At 46.1% G+C, this 19,997-nt stretch overlaps 1 protein-coding gene across 1 annotated transcript; it reads left to right on the forward strand.

Moving 5' to 3' along the window:
* The first annotated feature begins 12,929 nt into the window (after positions 1-12,929).
* PIANP (PILR alpha associated neural protein) lies at positions 12,930-19,551 on the forward strand. The gene is made up of 6 exons (XM_058558936.1): positions 12,930-13,084; positions 15,226-15,285; positions 15,547-16,058; positions 16,838-16,919; positions 17,707-17,928; positions 18,260-19,551. The coding sequence occupies exons 2-6, from the start codon at positions 15,269-15,271 to the stop codon at positions 18,279-18,281; spliced, it is 855 nt and encodes a 284-aa protein (XP_058414919.1). The 5' UTR covers positions 12,930-13,084; positions 15,226-15,268; the 3' UTR covers positions 18,282-19,551.
* The last annotated feature ends 446 nt before the right edge of the window (positions 19,552-19,997 follow it).

Raw genomic sequence — 19,997 nt, forward strand, 5'->3', positions numbered from 1 at the left:
CATTGAGGTCTGTGATCCATCTTGAGTTAATTTTTATGAAGTATGTAAAGTTTGTGTCTAGATTCTTTTTTTTTTTTTTTTTGTGAGGAAGATCAGCCCTGAGCTAACATCCATGCCAATCCTCCTCTTTTTGCTGAGGAAGACCGGCCCTGAGCTAACATCTATTGCCAATCCTCCTCCTTTTTTTTTTCCCCCCCAAAGCCCCAGTACATAGTTGTATGTCATAGTTGCACATCCTTCTAGTTGCTGTATGTAGGACGCGGCCTCAGCATGGCCGGAGAAGCGGTGTGTCGGTGCGCGCCCGGGATCTGAACCCGGGCCGCCAGCAGCGGAGTGCGCGCACTTAACCCCCAAGCCACGGGGCGGCCCTAGATTCATTTTTTTGCATGTAAATGTCCAGGTGTTGTAGCACCCTTTGTTGAAGAGGCTATTTTTGATCTATTGTATTGCCTTTGCTCTTTTGTCAAAGAATAGTGGACTGTATTTATGGGGGTTTATTTCTGGGCTCTCTATTCTGTTCCATTGATCTGTTTGTCTATGCTCTTGCCAATACCACACTGTCTTGATTACGATAGCTTTATAGTAAGTCTTGAAGTCAGGTAGTGTCAGTCTTCCACCTTTGTTATTCTCCTTCAATATTGTGTTGGCTATTCTGGGTCTTTTGCCTCTTAATATAAATTTTAGAATCACTTTGTTGATATCCATAAAATAACTTGCTGGGATTGGGATTGAGATTGCATTAAATCTATAGGTCAAGTTGGGATAAACTGATATCTTGACAATATTGAGTCTTCCCACCCATGAATATGGATTATCTCTCCATTTATTTAGTTCTTTGATTTTGTTCATCAGAGTTTTGTAGTTTTCCTCATAAAAATTATATATATAGTTAGATGTACACCTAAGTATTTCTCTTTTTGGGGTACTAATGTAAATGGTATTCTGTTTTTAATTTCAAATTCCACTTGTTCATTGTTGGTATATAGGAAAGCAATTGACTTTTGTATATTAACCTTGTATCCTACAACTTTGCTTTAACTGCTTATTAGTTCCAGGAGTTTTTTTGTCAATTCTTTTGGATTTTCTACATAAATGATTATGTCATCTGTGAGCAAAGACCGTTTATGTCTTCCTTCCCAATCTGTATACTTTCTATTTACTTTTTTTGCCTTATTGTATTAGTACAATGTTGAAGAGAAGTGGTGAGAGGGGACATCCTTGCCTTGTACGTGATCTTAGTGAGAAAGCTTCGAGTTTCTCACCATTAAGTATGATGTAAGTTGTAGGGGTTTTTTGTTGTTATTGTTCAACTTTTTATTCAGTCTTTACAGCAACCATTTGAGGTGCCTATTAATATCTCAGTTAACCTGTAAGGACACTGAGGATCACAGAAGTTACATAAATTTTGAAGGCTTCCAGTATAAGTGGTGGAACTGAGATTCAAATGCAAGTTTGTCTGATTCCAACACTGTGCTAAGAAAGAAAATAAAAAGCAGAAAGGAAAGACAGAAGAGAAGAGGGAGAAAAAGATAGCCTGAGATTTAGTCCTGATTCAGCCTTAAACTAGCTGTGACCTTAAATTGTGCCATCTCTTGGTATCTCATCTTCCATATCTGCAAAGTGAGCAATTAGGCCACAAAATCTGTAAGGCCAGTTCTGATTCTGATGGTTTGTTTTTCTTTTTTTGGTGAGGAAAATCAGCCCTGAGCTAACATCTGATGCCAATCCTTCTCTTTTTTCTGAGGAAGACTGGCCCTGGGCTAACATCCATGCCCATCTTCCTCTACTTTATATGGGACGCCGCCATAGCATGGCTTGCCAAGCGGTGAGTTGGTGCGCACCCGGGATCCGAACCTGAGAACCCTGGGCTGCCAAAGTGGAGCGCGCGCACTTAACCACTGCGCCACTGGGCCGGCCCCTGATTCTGATGTTTTATGGTTCTCTAAGACAAAGAGGAGTAAGAGGAGAAAATGAAAGAACAATTAATAAGTAGACAAGTAGAACTTAGAGAAAGAAAGGAGAGGGGATGGACTAAAGGAGTGAGATTAGAAAGAGCAGAGAGAGAAGAGGAGGAGGAGGGGATATGAGAAAGAAAAAAAGGGATTAGAAATGAGGAAAGAAGAGGGGAAGTGGCAAGAAAAATAAAGATCTCCAAGGGGAGGATGGGAGCTAATTAAACTCAAGCAAAGGCTAGGCTGTAACATTCATTCATTCGTTTGTTACTAAGTAACAGTTATGTACAAGGCCTTATGCCAGGTGCTGTGTTTTTAATGCCAAGGATAGAACACAATATACACTGAAATAAAGTGGAGAAGCTGACTGACATTCAAGGAGTCAGACACATAATAAAATATTCATCATTGATTCAAAAGGCATATATTGAGCACCTCTTATTGCCAGCCATTGTTCTAGTTACTAGGGATATACACAAAATACCTGCCTTCTTGGTATTTACATTCTTGTGGTGAGACTCAGGCAAAAAACAAATAAATACATATATACATACATAAATAGTCAGGAGGTAATAAATATTATGAAGAAAAACAAAACAGGGAGAGGGGGATGGGGAACGCAGGAGACATTTGCTACTTGATACAGGGTAGTAAGGAAAGGCCTTTCTGATATGGTGGCAATGGAGCAGAGACTTTAAAAAAAAAAAAAAAAAAAGAGCAAGTCATGGATTTCTGTGGGGACAATGCTCCAAGCAGAGCAAACTACAAGTGCAAAGGCTCTGAAATGAGAACATACATACTTGATGTGTTTGAGGAACAGCAGGGGGGCCTGTGTGCAATTATCCAGGCAAGAGATGGTGGTGGCTTAGACGAAGGTGGTAGCAGTGGAGGTGAGAAGTAGTTGGATGCTGAATTTAATTTAAAGCCAAAGTGAACAGAATTTGCAAATGGATTAGATGTGAGATATGAAAGGAAAAGAAAGAGTTAAGAACAACATCATACAGGCAAGTTGCACCAAACTTACAAAGTGCAGATCCTTTTAACCTTATATGTAAACTTTTCCAGAAAATAGGAAAAGCAAGAACACTCCTCAACTCATTCAACAGGGCCAGAATTACTTTGATAATGAGACCAGATGAGGGCAATACTAGAAAGAAAAATTACAGGCCAATCTCACTTATTAACAGATACACAAAAGTCTTCAATAAAACACTAGCAAAACTGAACTCAGCAATGTGCAAAAAAGATAATACACCAAGACTAACTTGAATTTATGTCAGGAATTTAAGGGTAGCTTAATATTAGAAAATATATTCATTTTATTCATTATGTTAATAGATTAAAGGAATTAATCACACAATTACCTCAATAAATACAGGAAAAATGTGATGAAATAAACATCCATTTGTGATAAGAAAAATCTTTTAGAAAACTAGAAGGAAACTTATTAATCTGATAAAGAAATGCCTGGTATCACCAATTCTGTTCAGTCTTGTAATGGGGATCCTAGCCAGAGCAGTAAGACAAGAAAAAAAAAAAAGGTAAAAGGATTTGATTAAAAAAGAAACAGGCCAGCCCCGCGGCCCACTGGTTAAGTTCAGTGCACTCTGCTTTGGCGGCCCGGGTTCAGTTCCTGGGCATGGACCTACACCACTCGTTGGCGACCATGCTGTGGTGGCAACCATGCTGTGGTGGCGACTCACATACTAAAAAAAACAGAGGAAGATTGGCACAGATATTAGCTCAGGGCAAATCTTCCTCAAGCAAAAAGAGGAAGATTGGCAACAGACGTTAGCCTCCGGTGAATCTTCCTCAGTAAAAAAAAAGAAAAAGAAACAAAGCTGTTACCATTTATAGAAAATGTGAAAATGTGATAGCACATGTATAAAATTCAAAAGACTATACAAATAAATTATTGAATAAGAGTTTAACAAGTTTGCTTGACAAAAAACATACAAAATCAATTATATATCTATATATGAACAACAATTAGATGATGAATAATTTTAAAAGTTACCACTTGCAATAGTATGAAAAATATCAAACATCAAAGTATAAATGGAACAAAATATGTCTAAGAACTATATATGCAGCAAATTGTAATTTATTGTGAGACACTGAAGAATAGCTAACATAAATGGAAAGATATTATCACATTCATAAATTAGAAGTCTCAACATCATGAGGAAGTCAACTCTCTCTAAATGATTTATAGATTCAGGACAATCCTAATCAAAATCCCAACACGTTTTTTGTGAGTGTATGAAACTGACAAATTGATTATAAAATTTACATGGAAATGCAAAAGACTAAGAATAGCCTCTTGAAGATGAATAAGGTGGAAAGACTTACTTTACCAGATACCAGGACATGATTACAAAGCCAAAATAATTAAGATAGCGTAGTATTGGCAGAAGATACATAAATTGACCATTGGAACATAATACAGAGGCCAGAAAGATTCAAACATATATAGACACTTGATTTATGATAGAGTTTGCACTTTTGAGCAGGAAAGAAAGACACATATTTCCATGTTGCTGTGACAATTGGGTATCTATGTGAAAAAATAAAACCAAGTCCTTACCTTAAGCCATATACAAAAATCATTCCCCACTATACTATAGAGTAATGTAAAAGGCAAATTTTAGAAGATATCTTTTAGAAGATAATATAAAAGAATATATTCATAAGTTCAGAGTAGAGAAATATTTCTTAAGACTCAAATACACTAACCATAAATGAAAAGATTGGTAAATTTGACTACATTAAAATCAAGAACATCTGTTCATCAAAAGATAAGCCACAGAACAGAAGGAAGCATTTGTAACATACGTAACTGACAAAGGATGTATCCAGGATGTATAAAGAAATGAATAAGAAAAAAACTCCTAACGATAAAAATTATAAACATGAACTAAAGATTTGGACTAGCACTTCACAAGAGGAAATCCACAAGGTCAACAAAAATATGAAAAGGTGCTCAACCTCATTAGTAATTACTAATTAGAGAAATGCAAATTAAAGCCATAATGAAAAATCATTGTATGCAACAAATAGCTAAAATTAAAGTGTTGACAAGAAAATATTAAGTGTTGACAAGAATAGGGAGCAAAAGAAACTCCCATATACAGTGAATGAGAGTACAAGTGGTTTAACCACTTTGGAAAACAGTTCAGCATTATCTAGTGGAACACGTCCTATGATGAAGCAATTCCACTCCTACGTATACATCAAATACGTATAGTATTATTACATATATGTCTTCAAAAGCAGAAAAAAGAATCTATATTGTTAAGGAATGTGCACACATATGGGGAAACTATTAAGAAAAGCAAGGAAGTGGGCCGGCCCCGTGGCTTGGTGGTTAAGTGCGCACGCTCCGCTGCTGGCGGCCCGGGTTCGGATCCCGGACGCACCACTTCTCTGGCCATGCTGAGGCCGCGTCCCACATACAGCAACTAGAAGGATGTGCAGCTATGACATACAACTATCTACTGGGGCTTTGGGGGGGAAAAATAAAAATAAAAAAATAAAAAATAAAAAATAAAAAATAAAAAAAAAAGAAAAGCAAGGAAGTGACTGCCATAACAGTTAGAATACTACTTAGCTATGGTGAGGAAGGAATGGTGTATGATCCAGTAGGGACACACAGGTCCCTTTTGAATACTGGCAAGGTTCTTTTAGTTAGCCTGGATGGTGGTTACACAAGTATTAGTATTCCCTCTGTAAGTATTCCCTTTATAAATGTTCAATATACTTTATGTTTTGTTGCATTTATCTTTATGTGTGCTATATTTCACAATAAAAATGAGTTTTAAAAAGCATTTAATTTGGGCTGGCCCCATGGCTTAGTGGTTAAGTGCGCGCACTCCGCTGCTGGCGGCCTGGGTTTGGATCCCGGGCGCGCACCGATGCACTGCTTCTCCGGCCATGCTGAGGCCGTGTCCCACATACAGCAACTAGAAGGATGTGCAGCTGTGGCGTGCAACTATCTACTGGGGCTTTGGGGGAAAAAAATAAATAAATAAAAAATTATTTAAAAAAAAGCATTTAATTCAATACCTGTATATGACAAAACTCTTAGAAAATTAGGAATAGAAGAAGTCTTCCTTAACTTGATAAAAATTATTTAAAAAAAAAAACTACAGCAAACCCCATTCTTACTGGGAAAACATTCAAAGAGTTTCCTTTAAAACCAGGAACAGAAGAAAGATCACCAGCTATCACTGCTTGTATTCAACATGTACTAAAGGTCCTGCCAGTACAAGACAAGGAAATTAAAGCATAGTATTGAAAAGGAAAAAGCAAACTGCCATCATTTGGAGGTGACATGATTGTCTTTGTAGAAAATTCAAAAAGTCTATAGAAAAATTATTATACAGAAGAGAGAGCTTATCAAGGTGGTTGGCTCTAAAATCAATACTGCAAATCAATTGCATTTCTATATACCAGCAAAAAACAATTTGAAATGTAATCTTAAAAAATACCATTTACCATAACAGAAAAGCAATAAAGTACCAAGGAATAAATAAAACAGGAGATGTGCATTATCTGTATGCAGAAAATTATACAAGTTCATTAAAAGACATTAAAGATCTAAATAAATGGAGAGATAGCCCAAATCCATGATAGGAAGTTTCAATATCATAAAGATGTCAATTTGTCTCCAACTGGACTTTGGATTCAATGCAATTACAATCAAAATCCTGTGGAACTTGACAAGTTGATTCTCAAAGACAGCAATGGCCAAGAAGTGGCGAGATCCTCCCGAAGAAGAGTCTATTGGCAAGGTGATGTTTGCTCTAGGAGATATCTAGATTTATTTTACAGCTATAGAATTTGAGAAAGTGTGTTATTGGTGCATGTTTTTTAAAGCTGACCAACGGAACAGAATAGAGTGTTCAGAAACAGATCCATGCAGATATGGAACTTTGATACATAACCGAGTTAGCAAGGCAGATCAGAAAGGAGGGACTATGTAATAAATGAGGCTGGGATAACTGATTTTCCATATGGAAAAATGAAAACTAGATCCTTATAACACACCGTACACAAAAATCAATTCTAGGTAGACTTAGGACTTAAGTATAAAGAGCAAAAGTTTAAAATCTTTTGAAGAATATGTAAGAAAATATTTTTCTGACCAGGAAGGGTAGAGAGTGATTTCTTATTCAGGATACAAAAAGCATAAGCATAAAATGAAGAGTTGATACATATTCTTATATTAAAATTAAGAACTTCTGATAATCAAAATCATGAAAAAACTGAAAGGACAGGTCACAAATATCTTCACAAAGGAGAAGAAATTTGCAACATATAAAACGGACAAAAGATTAGTATCCAGAATATATAAAGAACTCCTACAAATCAATAATGCCAAATGATCAGGCATTTCCCAAAAGAGAAAATTCAAAAGACTAATAAGCATATGAAAAGATGCTCAACTGCATTAGTAATTAGAGAAATGCCAAATAAAACCACAGTGAAATACTATTCTACACTTACTGGATTGGCAAAATTAAGAAGCCTAAAAATACAAAAGTGGAGAGAGTGTAGATCATTGGGACTCAAATATTGATGGTAAGGATGTAAGTTGAAAAACAATTTGGGGGGCCAGCCCCGTGTCGTAGTGGTTAAGTTCTCGCGCTCCGCTGCTGGCGGCCCAGGTTCTGATCCTGGGTGAGCACCGAGGCACCACTTGTCAGGCCATGCTGTGGCAGCATCCCATATAACACGGAGGAAGATGGGCACAGATGTTAGCCCAGGGCCAGTCTTCCTCAGCAAAAAGAGGAGGATTGGCATGGATGTTAGCTCAGGGCTGATCTTCCTCACACACACACACACAAAAACAATTTGGCATTCTTTCTCAAAGATGATTATTCTTATACCTTACGACCTAGCAGCCTCACTGCTAGATATATATTCTAGAGAAACTCTTGCACATATACAGGAGACAAATACAATAATGTTCATAGCAACAATGTTTATAACAGCAAAAAAATAGAAACAATTCATAAATCCATCAACAGGAGAATAGATAAATTATGATATATTTGGTATATTCACACAGTGGCGCATTATATTCCAGTGAAAGTGTATGAACTCCAGCTACATGCAACAGTGTGGATAAATCTTGGGAACATTATATTGAGTGAAAAAAACAGACATGTACCAGAAGATTACATATAATATCATTTTTTAGAGAGCTTGAATATAAGCAAGACTAAACAACATATTCTTTAAGCTTATATCCATTTGTGAGAAAACTATATTTAAAAAACAATGGAATAATAAAATTGGGGAGGTAGTGATTACAGGGAGGAGGCAGGGGGATGGGAGGATGGGGAATCACATAAATGCAAGTTATTGGTAACTTTTTATTTCTTGGGTTGGGTGGTGGGTTCACAGATATTCATTTTATTTTTCTGCTTTATAACTAACATATGTTAGTATCTTGTGTTTTATATATATAAAATTATATGTATTATATTTGTATATATTTAATGATAATAAAGTTAAATAAAAGAAAACACTAGCTAGCTATAGAGAAATTAAAAAAAAAAAAAAAAAGGACTCCAAGGACTCCAAGATTTTTGTCCTGATCATCTGGAAGAATGGAGATGCCATTTAGTAAGAGAGGAAGTGCTGAGGGAGGGGCAGGTTCACTACTGAAGAGAAAAGTCTGGGAGAAGGGAAGAGGCTGGGCTGGTGATAAACATTTAGGAGTTATCAGTAAAAATGATATTTAAAGCCCAAAGCCTGAATGAGACCCCTGGAGTGTGACCATAGATAGAGAGCCAAGATGTGGCAGCCAGGGAAATGAAGAGGAACTAGCAAAGGAGACTGAGAAGGAGGAACCAGTGTATAGGACAAAAATCAGGACAGTGTAGTGTCATAAAAGTCAGATAAGAAAGTGTTTCTAGAAGGGGATGTGATCACCTGTATCAAAGGCTGCCAATCTCCAAGTAAAATGACACTGTCAATTGCCCTTTAGATTTGGAAACATAGAGGTCATAGGTAGCCTTGACAAGAGGAATTTCAGCAGGGTAGTTTGGGCAGACACCCAACAGGAGTGGGTTCAAGAGAGATTGGGAGTACATCCATAGGTCAGCATACTATGAGGCTGTGTAAAAGGATGACAAAGCTCCCTATTGATTGGCATTGATATGGCAAGATAGCAAAGATAGATTGTTAAGTCAAAAAGGAAAGATGTAGAACAGTGTACACGGCATGCCAATTTTTATGTAAAATACATGGGAGAGTAAGAACGTATACTACTATTTGCTTGTGTATGCATAAAGAAACTATGGAAGAACACATAGAAGTTAGTCCCAATGAGGGCAGGGATGGGAACTGGAAAGATGGTGGACAGAAGTGAGAATGAGAACTTTATATACTTTTTTTTTTTCTCTAGTAAGGAAGATTGGCCCCGAGCTAACATCTGTTGCCAATCTTCCTCTTTTTGCTTGACGAAGATTGTCCCTGAGCTAACATCTGTGCCAATCTTCCTCTACTCTGTATGTGGGACACCACCACAGCATAGCTTAACGAGTGGTGTGTATGTCCGTGTATGTTGGCGAACTCAACCACTACGCCACCAGGCTGGCCCCCTATATACCTTTTTATATATCGAAAACTTTTTTTGCACATGTGAATGTATTACCAATTCAAAATAATGAATTACAAAAATTAAACAGTTTAAGTTAATAAAAGAAAAAGAGAAGGAACAGAAGGAGAAGTCGAAAAGACAGTGAATAGAGACCATCTTCTGAGATGCTTTGCTATAAAGGGAAGTAGAGAGGGGCAGATGATGGAGGGTTTGTTTTAAGCTGCAGGAAATTACAGCATGCTTACATGCTGCTGGGAATAATCAAGTAGAGATGCTGCAGGAGAGGGAGAGACAGTCGCTGGAGTGATGCCTTTGGGTGGTTGAAAAGGCCTCGGATCCCCCACAGAAGGAAAGGTGGGGCTGGGATGTGGTGGTGGAAGTGGGGAAGGTCTCTTCTGTCTGCTTCTATTTTCTCAGAAAAGCAGCAAGCAAAATCATCAGCTGAGGATGAGAAGGGTTCAGGAGGATGCTGGACATTTGAGGACAGGAACCAGAGAGCAATTTACCCTGACAAATACTGGGAACTCCCAACGAGCCCAGAGATAATGATCAAGATACCAGCAGAGCCAGACACAAGCAGAGAATTTATGGACTGTGGAGTGTGGGAAGGTCCTCAAATTCATCGGAAGACACATTTATCACTCTGTATTTCATTGTGTCCTTCACTAGATTCTAAGTTCCATGAAGACAGTGATGACTTTGTTCTTGCTCTCCACTGTATTCCCAGCCCGGAGCATAGCACCCAGTGTGCAGGAGGTGTTCAAAAAAACAGTCGTTGAAAGAATGAATGAATCAAGATACTAGAAATAATTGATAATGACCCAAAGTCCTCAGTGTAAAAGACACACTGGTAGTGAATATTCTCTTGATAAATTAAACTCACACCCATCACATAATGAGTCCTCTTAGAGCACATCCTCAGGATGCACTGGGGCCCAGGATATGGCGTAATTTGCACACCCTGCCTCACATGGCCCAGTTCACATCCACTGTGCATGGCCTTTCCCCTACCACTGGGAGACACTAGGAGGATGGCTCACTCACTCTTGTTCTGATCTCGGAATGAAGGGCTGTCAGGGACAGACAAGCAGGAGGGCAGCCGCTGCAGATGCTGGTCAGAACAGCAGGCTTCCTTCCGGGAGGCAGGAGTGCCAAGCTAATGATAGTAATAACGCAGGGGATGAAGGGTCTAGAGGGGTGGTGGGTGTGAGCAGAGACTCAGCCTAAAGCATTTGGCACAGGGAGGGCAGGCAGATAGAGAGGAAAGGCAGGTGGAAAGCTGAGAAGGGAATGAAGAGTTCAGAGTGGGCAGGGGTCCCCGGTGAAGTTCACTAAGCAATAAATACTGAGCATCTACTATGTCCAAGGCGTGAGGAAGGATCAGGGTGAACAAGACAAATGAGATCTGCATTCTCCAGCGGTGTATGTAGGGGCGAGAAGGCAGACAACCAACAGTAAACAAATAGAAGATGGTTTCAGAGAGTGATGAGTTGGAAAGACAATGAAACATACTGATGACATAGAGTGGGTAGCTGAGTGACAAGAGGGAGCCAATCAGGTGAAGATGGGCAGGGGAACAAAGGATTCCAGGAAGAAGGAATCAAAAGTGCAGGGGTGCAAAGAGAATGATTTTGGATGTTCTAGAACAGCAAGAAGTCCGATCTGGCAGGAACGTTGTTTGGACATTGAGAAGGAATATAAGTTGGAGGGCTTCTCCTAACAAGGAGTTCAGATTTATTCCAAGTACAATGAAAAGCCATTCAAATATTTTAAGCAGGGAAGATCATGATATGATTTAGATTTTTAAAATATTACTAGATATGGTGAAGACTAGTTTGTGAAGGGCAAGGGCAGAAGCGAGGGGCCAGCTAGGAAGCGATTGTGATATTCCAGATGAGAGATGGTGGCTTGGACCAGAATGATATTAGCAAAGATGGAGAGAAGTGGATAGATTCAGGATATATGTTGAATGCAGAGCTCATAAGACTTGTGAGCAAGTTAGATACAGGGTGGAATCAGTGAGAAAAGGGAAAGAGATGAAGGATGTTTCCTAGGTTTTAGCCTGAACAAGTAGGAGTCATCATGTCCCAGCATGGGGAACACTGGAAGAGGAATGGATTGGCAGGGGGAGAATTCAAGACATCTATTTTAGCCGCATTAGCTTCGCATGGCTATTGCCAGACATCCAAGTGGAGATGTCAAGTAGGCTGCTGAATAAATGAGTCTGGAGCTTTGGATATAAATTTAGGACTCGCTGACATTTACATAGTATTTAAGCCCTGGGACTGGATGACATCACTGGACAGAGAATGTGGAAAGAGAAGAGGGCCAGGGACCAAGCCCTAGGAGGCTCTGACATTTAGAGGTTGAGCAGAAGAAGACTAAGAAGGAAAAGCCAGTGAGGTTGCAGAGAAACTAGGAGAGTGCGGTGTTCTAGAAGTGCAACTTGACTAAAAGAGGGTAACATGATAGAGAGGGATGGGGTGGGATGGGGTGAGAGTGGGGGCAGGAGAAGCTGCTTTTGATAGAGAAGTTAGGGAAGGCCTCCCAGAGGAGGTGACAGTGGATCTAAGTGAGATTTTAATGAAAAGAGTGAGTCATTGTGAAAAGCCAGGGAAAAACATGCCAGGCAGAGGGACAGTAAGTGCAAAGGCCCTGCAGCAGGTTAAGCTCCTCTAGTTCTAGGAACAAAGATCAGGTCCAGTGTGGCTCGGGCATAAAGACTGTTAGGAGAGGAAATCAGAGAGCTACCTCGGAGCCAGGTCATATAGGGCCTTGTAAGTCACAGTAGGGAGTTTGGATATTCTGAGTGCTAGAAAGCTGAGTAATGCGACTTGATCTACTCATTTTAAAGATCATTTGGGTTGCTTCCGGGAGAAGGCATGGTAGCAGGGCCAGAGTGGAATCCAGGGATCAAGCTGTTGGGATAATCCAAGGATGGTGCAAGATCTTCACCCCCACCTTGATCCCTGGTACTCGGTAAGCTCTACCAGGGGCGAAACAGAGTTGGGGACGTAGAGAGTTGGGTGACTCAGAATCTCAGAAACTGACTAGGGTGACCATGGATATCCATGGAGTTGGGGTGAAAGGGGTGGGGAAGCCCGCCGTCAGAACCCAGGAAATCAGACGGTCGCTCACCATCCACTGCCCTTTCCGACCCTCCACCTGGGACACAGCTGAGCGCGACTACTGTGGCGCGGCAGCGGGAGGGTTAAACGTGCGTGGCCTACGGGCGGGAGGGAGAGAGGCGGAGACCGAGAGCTCGGAGCTGCCGCGCCGAGCCCAGCCGAGCCGAGCGCTGGCCGAGCCGAGCCGAGCCGAGCCAAGCCGAACCGAGCATCTCCCGCCGCCGCCGCCGCCGCCGCCCCGCGCCCCGGGCGCCAGCCCCGCACCCTCTCCAGCGCCCCGCAGCCGGCCAAACCCCCTGACCATGCCCCGTGCCCCACCCGCTCCCGCGACCCCCCAGTCCTGCGCAGCCCTGAGCGCCCGCAGCTGTCGCGCCACCGCGCCAGGCATGCAGGTGAGTGAGAGGAACCCCCCACGACCCCACTCCAAGGACCCTGGCCCTGCCCTTCCCGACTCCGCGCCTTTCGCCCCTCGTCCCTCTCGGCGCGGTCCCCCGCCTGGGCTCAAGCCTCCAGCCCTTAAGCGCTCCTTCCCCGCCGCGCTCTCCATCCCTCCGCCGGTCCCAACTCCATCCTGCCCTCCTGGCGCAGCGGTCACCGTCCCCGCGGCTGCCTCCATCCCGCCTTCGGCTCAGCTCTCGGCTCCGCGCATCCTCCTGCCTCGGGTTCCCTTTCTGCTCTCGGCGCTCCCTCCTTCGGAATCCCTTCGCCGACCTCCTGGTCCTCGTTTTCCCCCCACTCTCACCGCTTTCCAGCCCTGTCCGGGGAGCGCGGGCCTGTGGGAGGGGTGGGCTCCGGGCAACGCTAGGGATGCGGCCGCGTTCCCCCACCCCAAGGCTCCTGCCCCACCCCCAGCTGTCTCCTGCGCACAACAGGTCGGTGAGGAGCGAGGAGAGGGTGGGGGTGGCGCGCCAGCCTGGGGACTGCGGGCTTCCTGGAGGGGGTGGCTAATGGGGGTGCGGGGTCCGGGGACTGGAGTTGACGTTGGTTGCGGTGGGGGGGGTGCACAAGGCGGAGAGGCAAGTGAGTCCTGGAGTCAGCTGGCCACAGATGTCCCTGTGAGCCCTTCTCCGCTTCACTGGTTCGCTCTAACACTGCTTCCTCCCTCCAGCATTGTTCTCTTCCTGTCCCCCTCTCACTTCTCCCCACCATGCCCCCATCCCCATCCCTTTCCATAGCTCTATATCTCTTTAAATTTGAAGAAACAATTTCCAACTCCTCCATCTTTGCTGTTCCCATTCTCCACCGGGTCCCTTCCTCTTCTCATTTTGTCCTCAGTATTATGCTGTCTCCTTTCCCGTTTTCTTTCTCCCATCCCTGGTCTCCTCCACCCCTTAACTCTCTTACCCTTCCACTCTTTCCACTTCCTGTCCTGCCTGCACCTTCCCTTCCTTCTCCTTCTGCCCTTCCCCCTTCTTCCCGGCTCCTGTGACCTCTTTGCCCTCAGTTTCCCTCTCTGACCTTTACTCTTGTCCTCTTCTCCCTTCAGCATCCTCCCAGCTTCCAGTCTTCTGTACTGGCCTTCCCAGTCCATTCTTTCAGGACTGACTCCTCTCCCTCACCCTGCACTCCATGCGCACTTCCGCTTCGCCTTTCTCCTCTCTCCTCACCAACCTTCCCTCTCTCAGCCTTTCCCCCTTCACATCTCTCCCCATTGCCCCCTTCTCCATTCCCTTCCCCAGACTTTTCCCTCTTATTCCCCTGTTATTCTCTGAGAGTACTTAATGTACAGATTTAGACCCAGAATCCAGAGGACACAGAGTGTCACATCCTCATTCACTCTGGGGAGCCTGGTCCTCCTGGATCCATCACCCTCAGCTCTGAGAACATGTCCTTCCTCTTTCAAAACCAACCATCCTGATTCTCCCAGGACTGTTTACCCAGGAGAGCTACATTTGAGGGGGTGGCCTCTCCCCAACTCCACCTCCCTTCATAGGGCACCTATGCATTGCAATGATTAAACACCAAGCAAAAATTATATTCTGTAGTTTTTCTCCCACCCACCTCTTTTTCTCTGTCTCTTTCTTTCCATCCCTCCATCTCCTCCCCTTCTCCTGAAGATGCAGGGCTAATCAGAAATGCTGGGGCTACAAGTGGGGTGGGCAGGCTGGGATGCTCCCCCTGTGCACGCACCACACACTCACTCAGATTGACTTCCTCTTCCCTCCCCCACTCTCAATCTCCCTCCCTAGCGGTAGGTGCTCAAGGAATCACAAGGTTCTTGGCTCTAAATTAAGATCCAAGAAAAGCTTGGAGCTGTGGGCAGAGGAAATGAGAAGGAAGGAAGCCAGAGAAGTGAGAGTAGACCCTGGGGTGGGGACCTGGGAAGTTGTAAAGAGGGGCTGGGGGCTAGACAGAGAACCACTCTGGGAGTTTTTCCCCAAAAGGATGCTCATCGGCAGTGGATCCTGGGTGGCAGCAGCATAGCTGGCAGCCGGCAGCCTGGGAGGGGAGATGGGCATAGAATTAGTGGATGAATGAGCTGGGGAAGTACTCAGGGCAGGGTTGGGATGTGACAACCCCCTCTCTCCCCCAGTAAAGGCTGAAAATCTGGGTCACAGCTGAGGAAGATCTCGGACATGGAGTCCAGGATGTGGTAAGTTTGGCACAGCAGAGGGAACTTGGTGGCCACTTTTCCTGGAATCTTGGCCATTTCCGTCCTACGCCCCCCAGGGCCTTCTATCCTGAGGGTTAGACCCTAGGAAGTTAGGAAATGGGGCTGGTCTTCCCAAGGCCCACCTGCTTTTGCAGAGAAACCTGGAGGGAGGCAGCCTGGGATCTCTGGTATGAGCCTGTCCTCCCTACACTTAGGCCCAAGATGGGCTTGTCTCACCCACTTTTCTGTCCTTTCTTGCAGGCCTGCACTGCTGCTGTCCCACCTCCTCCCTCTCTGGCCACTGTTGTTGCTGCCCCTCCCACCACCTGCTCAAGGTTCCTCCTCCTCCCCTCGAACCCCACCAGCCCCAGCCCGGCCCCCCTGTGCCCGGGGAGGTCCCTCGGCCCCACGCCATGTGTGCGTGTGGGAGCGGGCACCCCCACCAAGCCGATCCCCTCGGGTCCCAAGATCACGTCGGCAAGTCCTGCCGGGCACTGCGCCCCCTGCCACCCCATCAGGCTTTGAGGAGGGGCCACCCTCATCCCAATACCCCTGGGCTATTGTATGGGGCCCTACAGTGTCTCGAGAGGATGGGGGGGACCCCAACTCTGCCAATCCTGGATTTCTGCCCCTGGACTATGGTTTTGCAGCCCCCCATGGGCTGGCTACCCCACACCCCAACTCAGACTCCATGCGGGGTGATGGAGATGGGCTTATCCTTGGAGAAGCGCCTGCCACCCTGCGGCCGTTCCTGTTTGGGGGCCGTGGGGAAGGTGAGTGGGAGTGGGAGAGGCTGGTAGGGATATGAGGGGTCGGGAGGCTGGGTGAAGACTCTAAGGACAGCAACAGAGGCTTTGTCTGTTAGCTCCTTCCACAAATGTGTCAGGCACTATGCTGGCACAGGAGGCAGAGATGAAGATGCCGGCCGAGCCCTTGAGGAGCTCAGGTCCACTGGAGGAGACAGAGGTGTACACACTTGGGGGATGAGTCAGTGTAATAAATGCTCTGATAGAGGCACACACAGCAGGTTCTCAGGAAAGGAGAGAGGGAGGGACTGCTTCTGCCTGGGGATCTAGACCCCTTCCAAGAACTGACATTTGAGCTGGACCTTGAGAACAGAGTGGGAGTGCTCCAGGCAGAGGAACCCCATGGATGAAAGGGACCTCTAGGGTGACGTCTTGCTCAGGGAATGCCGAGATAGGGCCAGTGGGTTGGGGGTGGAGCCAGGGCAGAGATGGACATTTCCACCCCCTAGTTTCTGTGCGGAGAGGGGGGTTCTCTTTGATCTTGGAGCCTCCTCCTCATCACACGTATACAGAAGATTTGGGAAGGTGGAGGAAGAGGATTTGGGAGGAAATAAGCTGAAAACTGGGGAAAGCTGATGATAAGAATAAAGTGGGGAGGCTCCAGAAAAGCAGAGAAAGCTGGGCAATGTGGATTCAAATGGCACACTCCTCAAGCTTACTGAATCACATCCTAATCCCACCCCCCACCCCCGCCTTGGTTCCTACCACCTCAAGCCTCCCTAAAACTTTCTCCCCACCCCAATCAGGTGTGGACCCCCAGCTCTATGTCACAATTACCATCTCCATCATCATCGTTCTTGTGGCCACTGGCATCATCTTCAAGTTCTGGTAAGCCAGGGAGAGGAGGGTGCTGGCAGATGGGGACTGAATGTTTGGCAATGTTTAGCTGAAAGGAGGGAAGGAGCAAAGGCAGTTTTGCTGGAGGTGGGATGGGAAGTGGTGGATTAAGGCAAGACCTTGGGAGAAGATAGTATGGATGTGGGTTGGGGGAGACAATGAGAAATCAAAGCAGATTCCTTCTTCCCAGGGAAATACAGGATAATGGGAGGTGGGGGAATTATTTATGTGCATGGGGGGCTTTGGTGCGCATCCCTCATCCCTATTTCCTCCAACAGAGAAAATTGACTCACTCTGCAGAGCCCCTTCTTAGGGCTGCCTGAGGAGAGAGATTCCGGAGTTTTCTTTGCACACGTTTAATAATGGGTCACTCAGTCCTTCACACTTTACCGAGAGAATCATTAGACTCAGGTGTCCAGGTCATTAGCTGACTTTGAACTAGAACTAAACCTGCCAGGCGCCTGCTGAGGAGAGAAATGACATGGGGGAGGGGGCAGTTCTGGGGGACTCTATGTGTTGGCAGGGGGAGGTACTCATTCTGTGGATCTGGACCAGGTCGGGAGGATGGTTTAGATCCCCAAGGCCCCTGCGGGGCAGGGGAAGTGGTTTTATGGACACACAGTCTCAGGAGATCTGGTGTGGGGATCTGTTACAGGCCAGTTTCTCTGCTGTAGGATGTTGGGGGTGCCTGAGGGAGGCTAGGGGTGACCAGCGCTGCAGGCCCACAATGGGGGCTTCTTAAATGTGTGAGAGAACCTCTTTCCTTCCGGTGCACCAGCTGGGACCGCAGCCAGAAGCGGCGCAGGCCCTCAGGACAGCAAGGTGCCCTGAGGCAGGAGGAGAGCCAGCAGCCACTGACAGACCTGTCCCCAGCCGGGGTCACTGTGCTGGGGGCCTTCGGGGACTCGCCCACCCCCACCCCTGACCATGAGGAGCCCCGAGGGGGACCCCGGCCTGGGATGCCCCAGCCCAAGGGGGCTCCAGCCTTCCAATTGAACCGGTGAGGACAGGGGCAAAGGGATGGGAGGGCAGGGAGGGAAGCCAACATAGGTCTCCAGAGCCATGGTTGGGGTGCTCCCTCCTGGGTGGGTGGGGAGGAGGCAGGTCCGGCCCCCCTACAGTCCCTGGCCCTCCCTAGGGGACTGGACCAGCTCCTCTCTGGGGGACCCTTCCTTCCTCCACTCTCTGTGGACCTATGTCCTGTTCTCATGCTGCCATTTAACTCCAACTCTGCCCTTTTAAGCTTGATTTCCTTTCTTTTTTCTTGGACTTTCCTCCAATTCTCACCTACCCATTGGTTCCTGACTGTGCCCTTTCCCTCTTCCTCTCAGGATTCCCCTGGTGAATCTGTGATGCCCCTCAACTTTGGGGTGCCACCAAGCAGGAGGCCAAGAGGCCGGCATAACCCCCATCCCACTTAGGGGGGACAGCTGTGGGAGCTGGGGCCAGAGGTGCTCCTGGCTCCTCCCTTGCACAGTACCCTGGAACACTCACTGGCCCATAGGTGATCGTACCTGCTCACCCTCCTTTAGGTGGGGGCCTCACATATTTGTGGCTTCTGGACCCCCATCCCTACCCTTGCACACTCACATGAAAGCCTTGCACACTCTCCTCCACCCTCACAGGCCATTGCACACACTCATGCTCTTGTACAGCCAGTCTCTGCACCCTCTCCCCATCTACCTCTCTGCCCTCCGTGGACCCCTCCCTTTCTCCCTTAGGTTTCTCCTTTTTCACTTTCTTTTCCTCCCACGTTCCATGCTCAGCTCAGTCACTCAGTGGTCAGTGGGTGACTTCGCCGTCACCTCTCTCATGCATTTCCCGGCCCCATGTCATGGTGTTGCGTGTCGTGCTCACACTCTCCCTCAGGAATACCCACTGATCTAGTTTCTGTGGCCCCTGCATGCTGCCCCAGAGGTGGGTGGGAGGTGAGTTGGGGGCTCCTTGGGCCCCCATCTGTCATGGTCTCATCCCATTCCATACCATGTGTTTCACTGTCTCCCCCATCCCACTCCAAGGGTGCGCTCATTACCCTGAGGGCTCCCCCATGGGAATGGGGGTAGTGAGGCCCCAACCTCTCCCCCACCCCACTGCTAAATTCTGTTGTCTGAGAGATGGGTTTTGGGGAGTCACCTGCTGCACTACATGAGAAAGGGGCTCCCATTTGCCCTTCCCTTCCTCCTAAGTCCCTTTTGTCTTATCCGTCCTGGCTGTCTGTCTGTGTCACTCTCTGCAATTCAGAGCCTCTGAGCCAGTCCTCCACTTCCCAGACTCTCTGAGGGCCTCCCTAACTCCACCTAGGCTGCCAGGGACTGGAGCCAGCTGGTTCAAGGCCATGGGGAGCTCTGCCTCCCAATTACCCTCCCCTTACGGGGCTCCCTCACACCCCTCCTTCCTCCCTCCTTGGTTCTTCTACTCTCCTGCCTTTCACCTTCCCTCTCGCCTTCCCCTCAGGTTTGTCCCTACTTCTCATTATTTTTCCATCTTCCTTCCTTCTTCCTCTCTTACCTGGCTCCTATGCTGTGATATATATTTTTGTATTATCTCTTTCTTCTTGTGGTGATACTCTTGAATTCTTGTGGGATGTAGGTTTCAAAATTTTCAAATAAAGCCTTTGCAAGATACTTGAGTCCCTGGTTCTGCCTTATGAGCCCTGTGGAGAGGAGGGGGGAGAGGCAATGGGCAGCCAAGAGGGAGGAAAAGAAGGATGAAGCGGGGAACCCCTCCAGACCTGCTCTGACCTGGAGTTGAGATTCAGGGGCTTTGACTTGGGAGGGAATGGAAGGAAGAGAAACTGAAGGGAGCAGTCCTGATGATGAGGAGCAGCCGGAGCAAGAGAGAAACTGGAAGAGTGGCTTGCTTATTACTTGCCAGTGAAGGTCAAGAGAGACCATGAGAAAGGAGACAGAAAAAAAAGGGAAAATTACGTAGAAGGACGGGCAATGGAGCAAGCAAGGAAAGGAAGAGGGAGTTGATAAGACAGATGGAAGCTGCAGGGTGAAGGAAGAGAAAATGGAGCAATGGGAAAGAGATGAGAGGGAGCCACAGGAAAGAGGTTGCCCTGCCTGG

The sequence above is a fragment of the Diceros bicornis genome, chromosome 17 (genome assembly GCF_020826845.1).
Source record: "Diceros bicornis minor isolate mBicDic1 chromosome 17, mDicBic1.mat.cur, whole genome shotgun sequence".
NCBI lineage: Eukaryota > Metazoa > Chordata > Mammalia > Perissodactyla > Rhinocerotidae > Diceros > Diceros bicornis.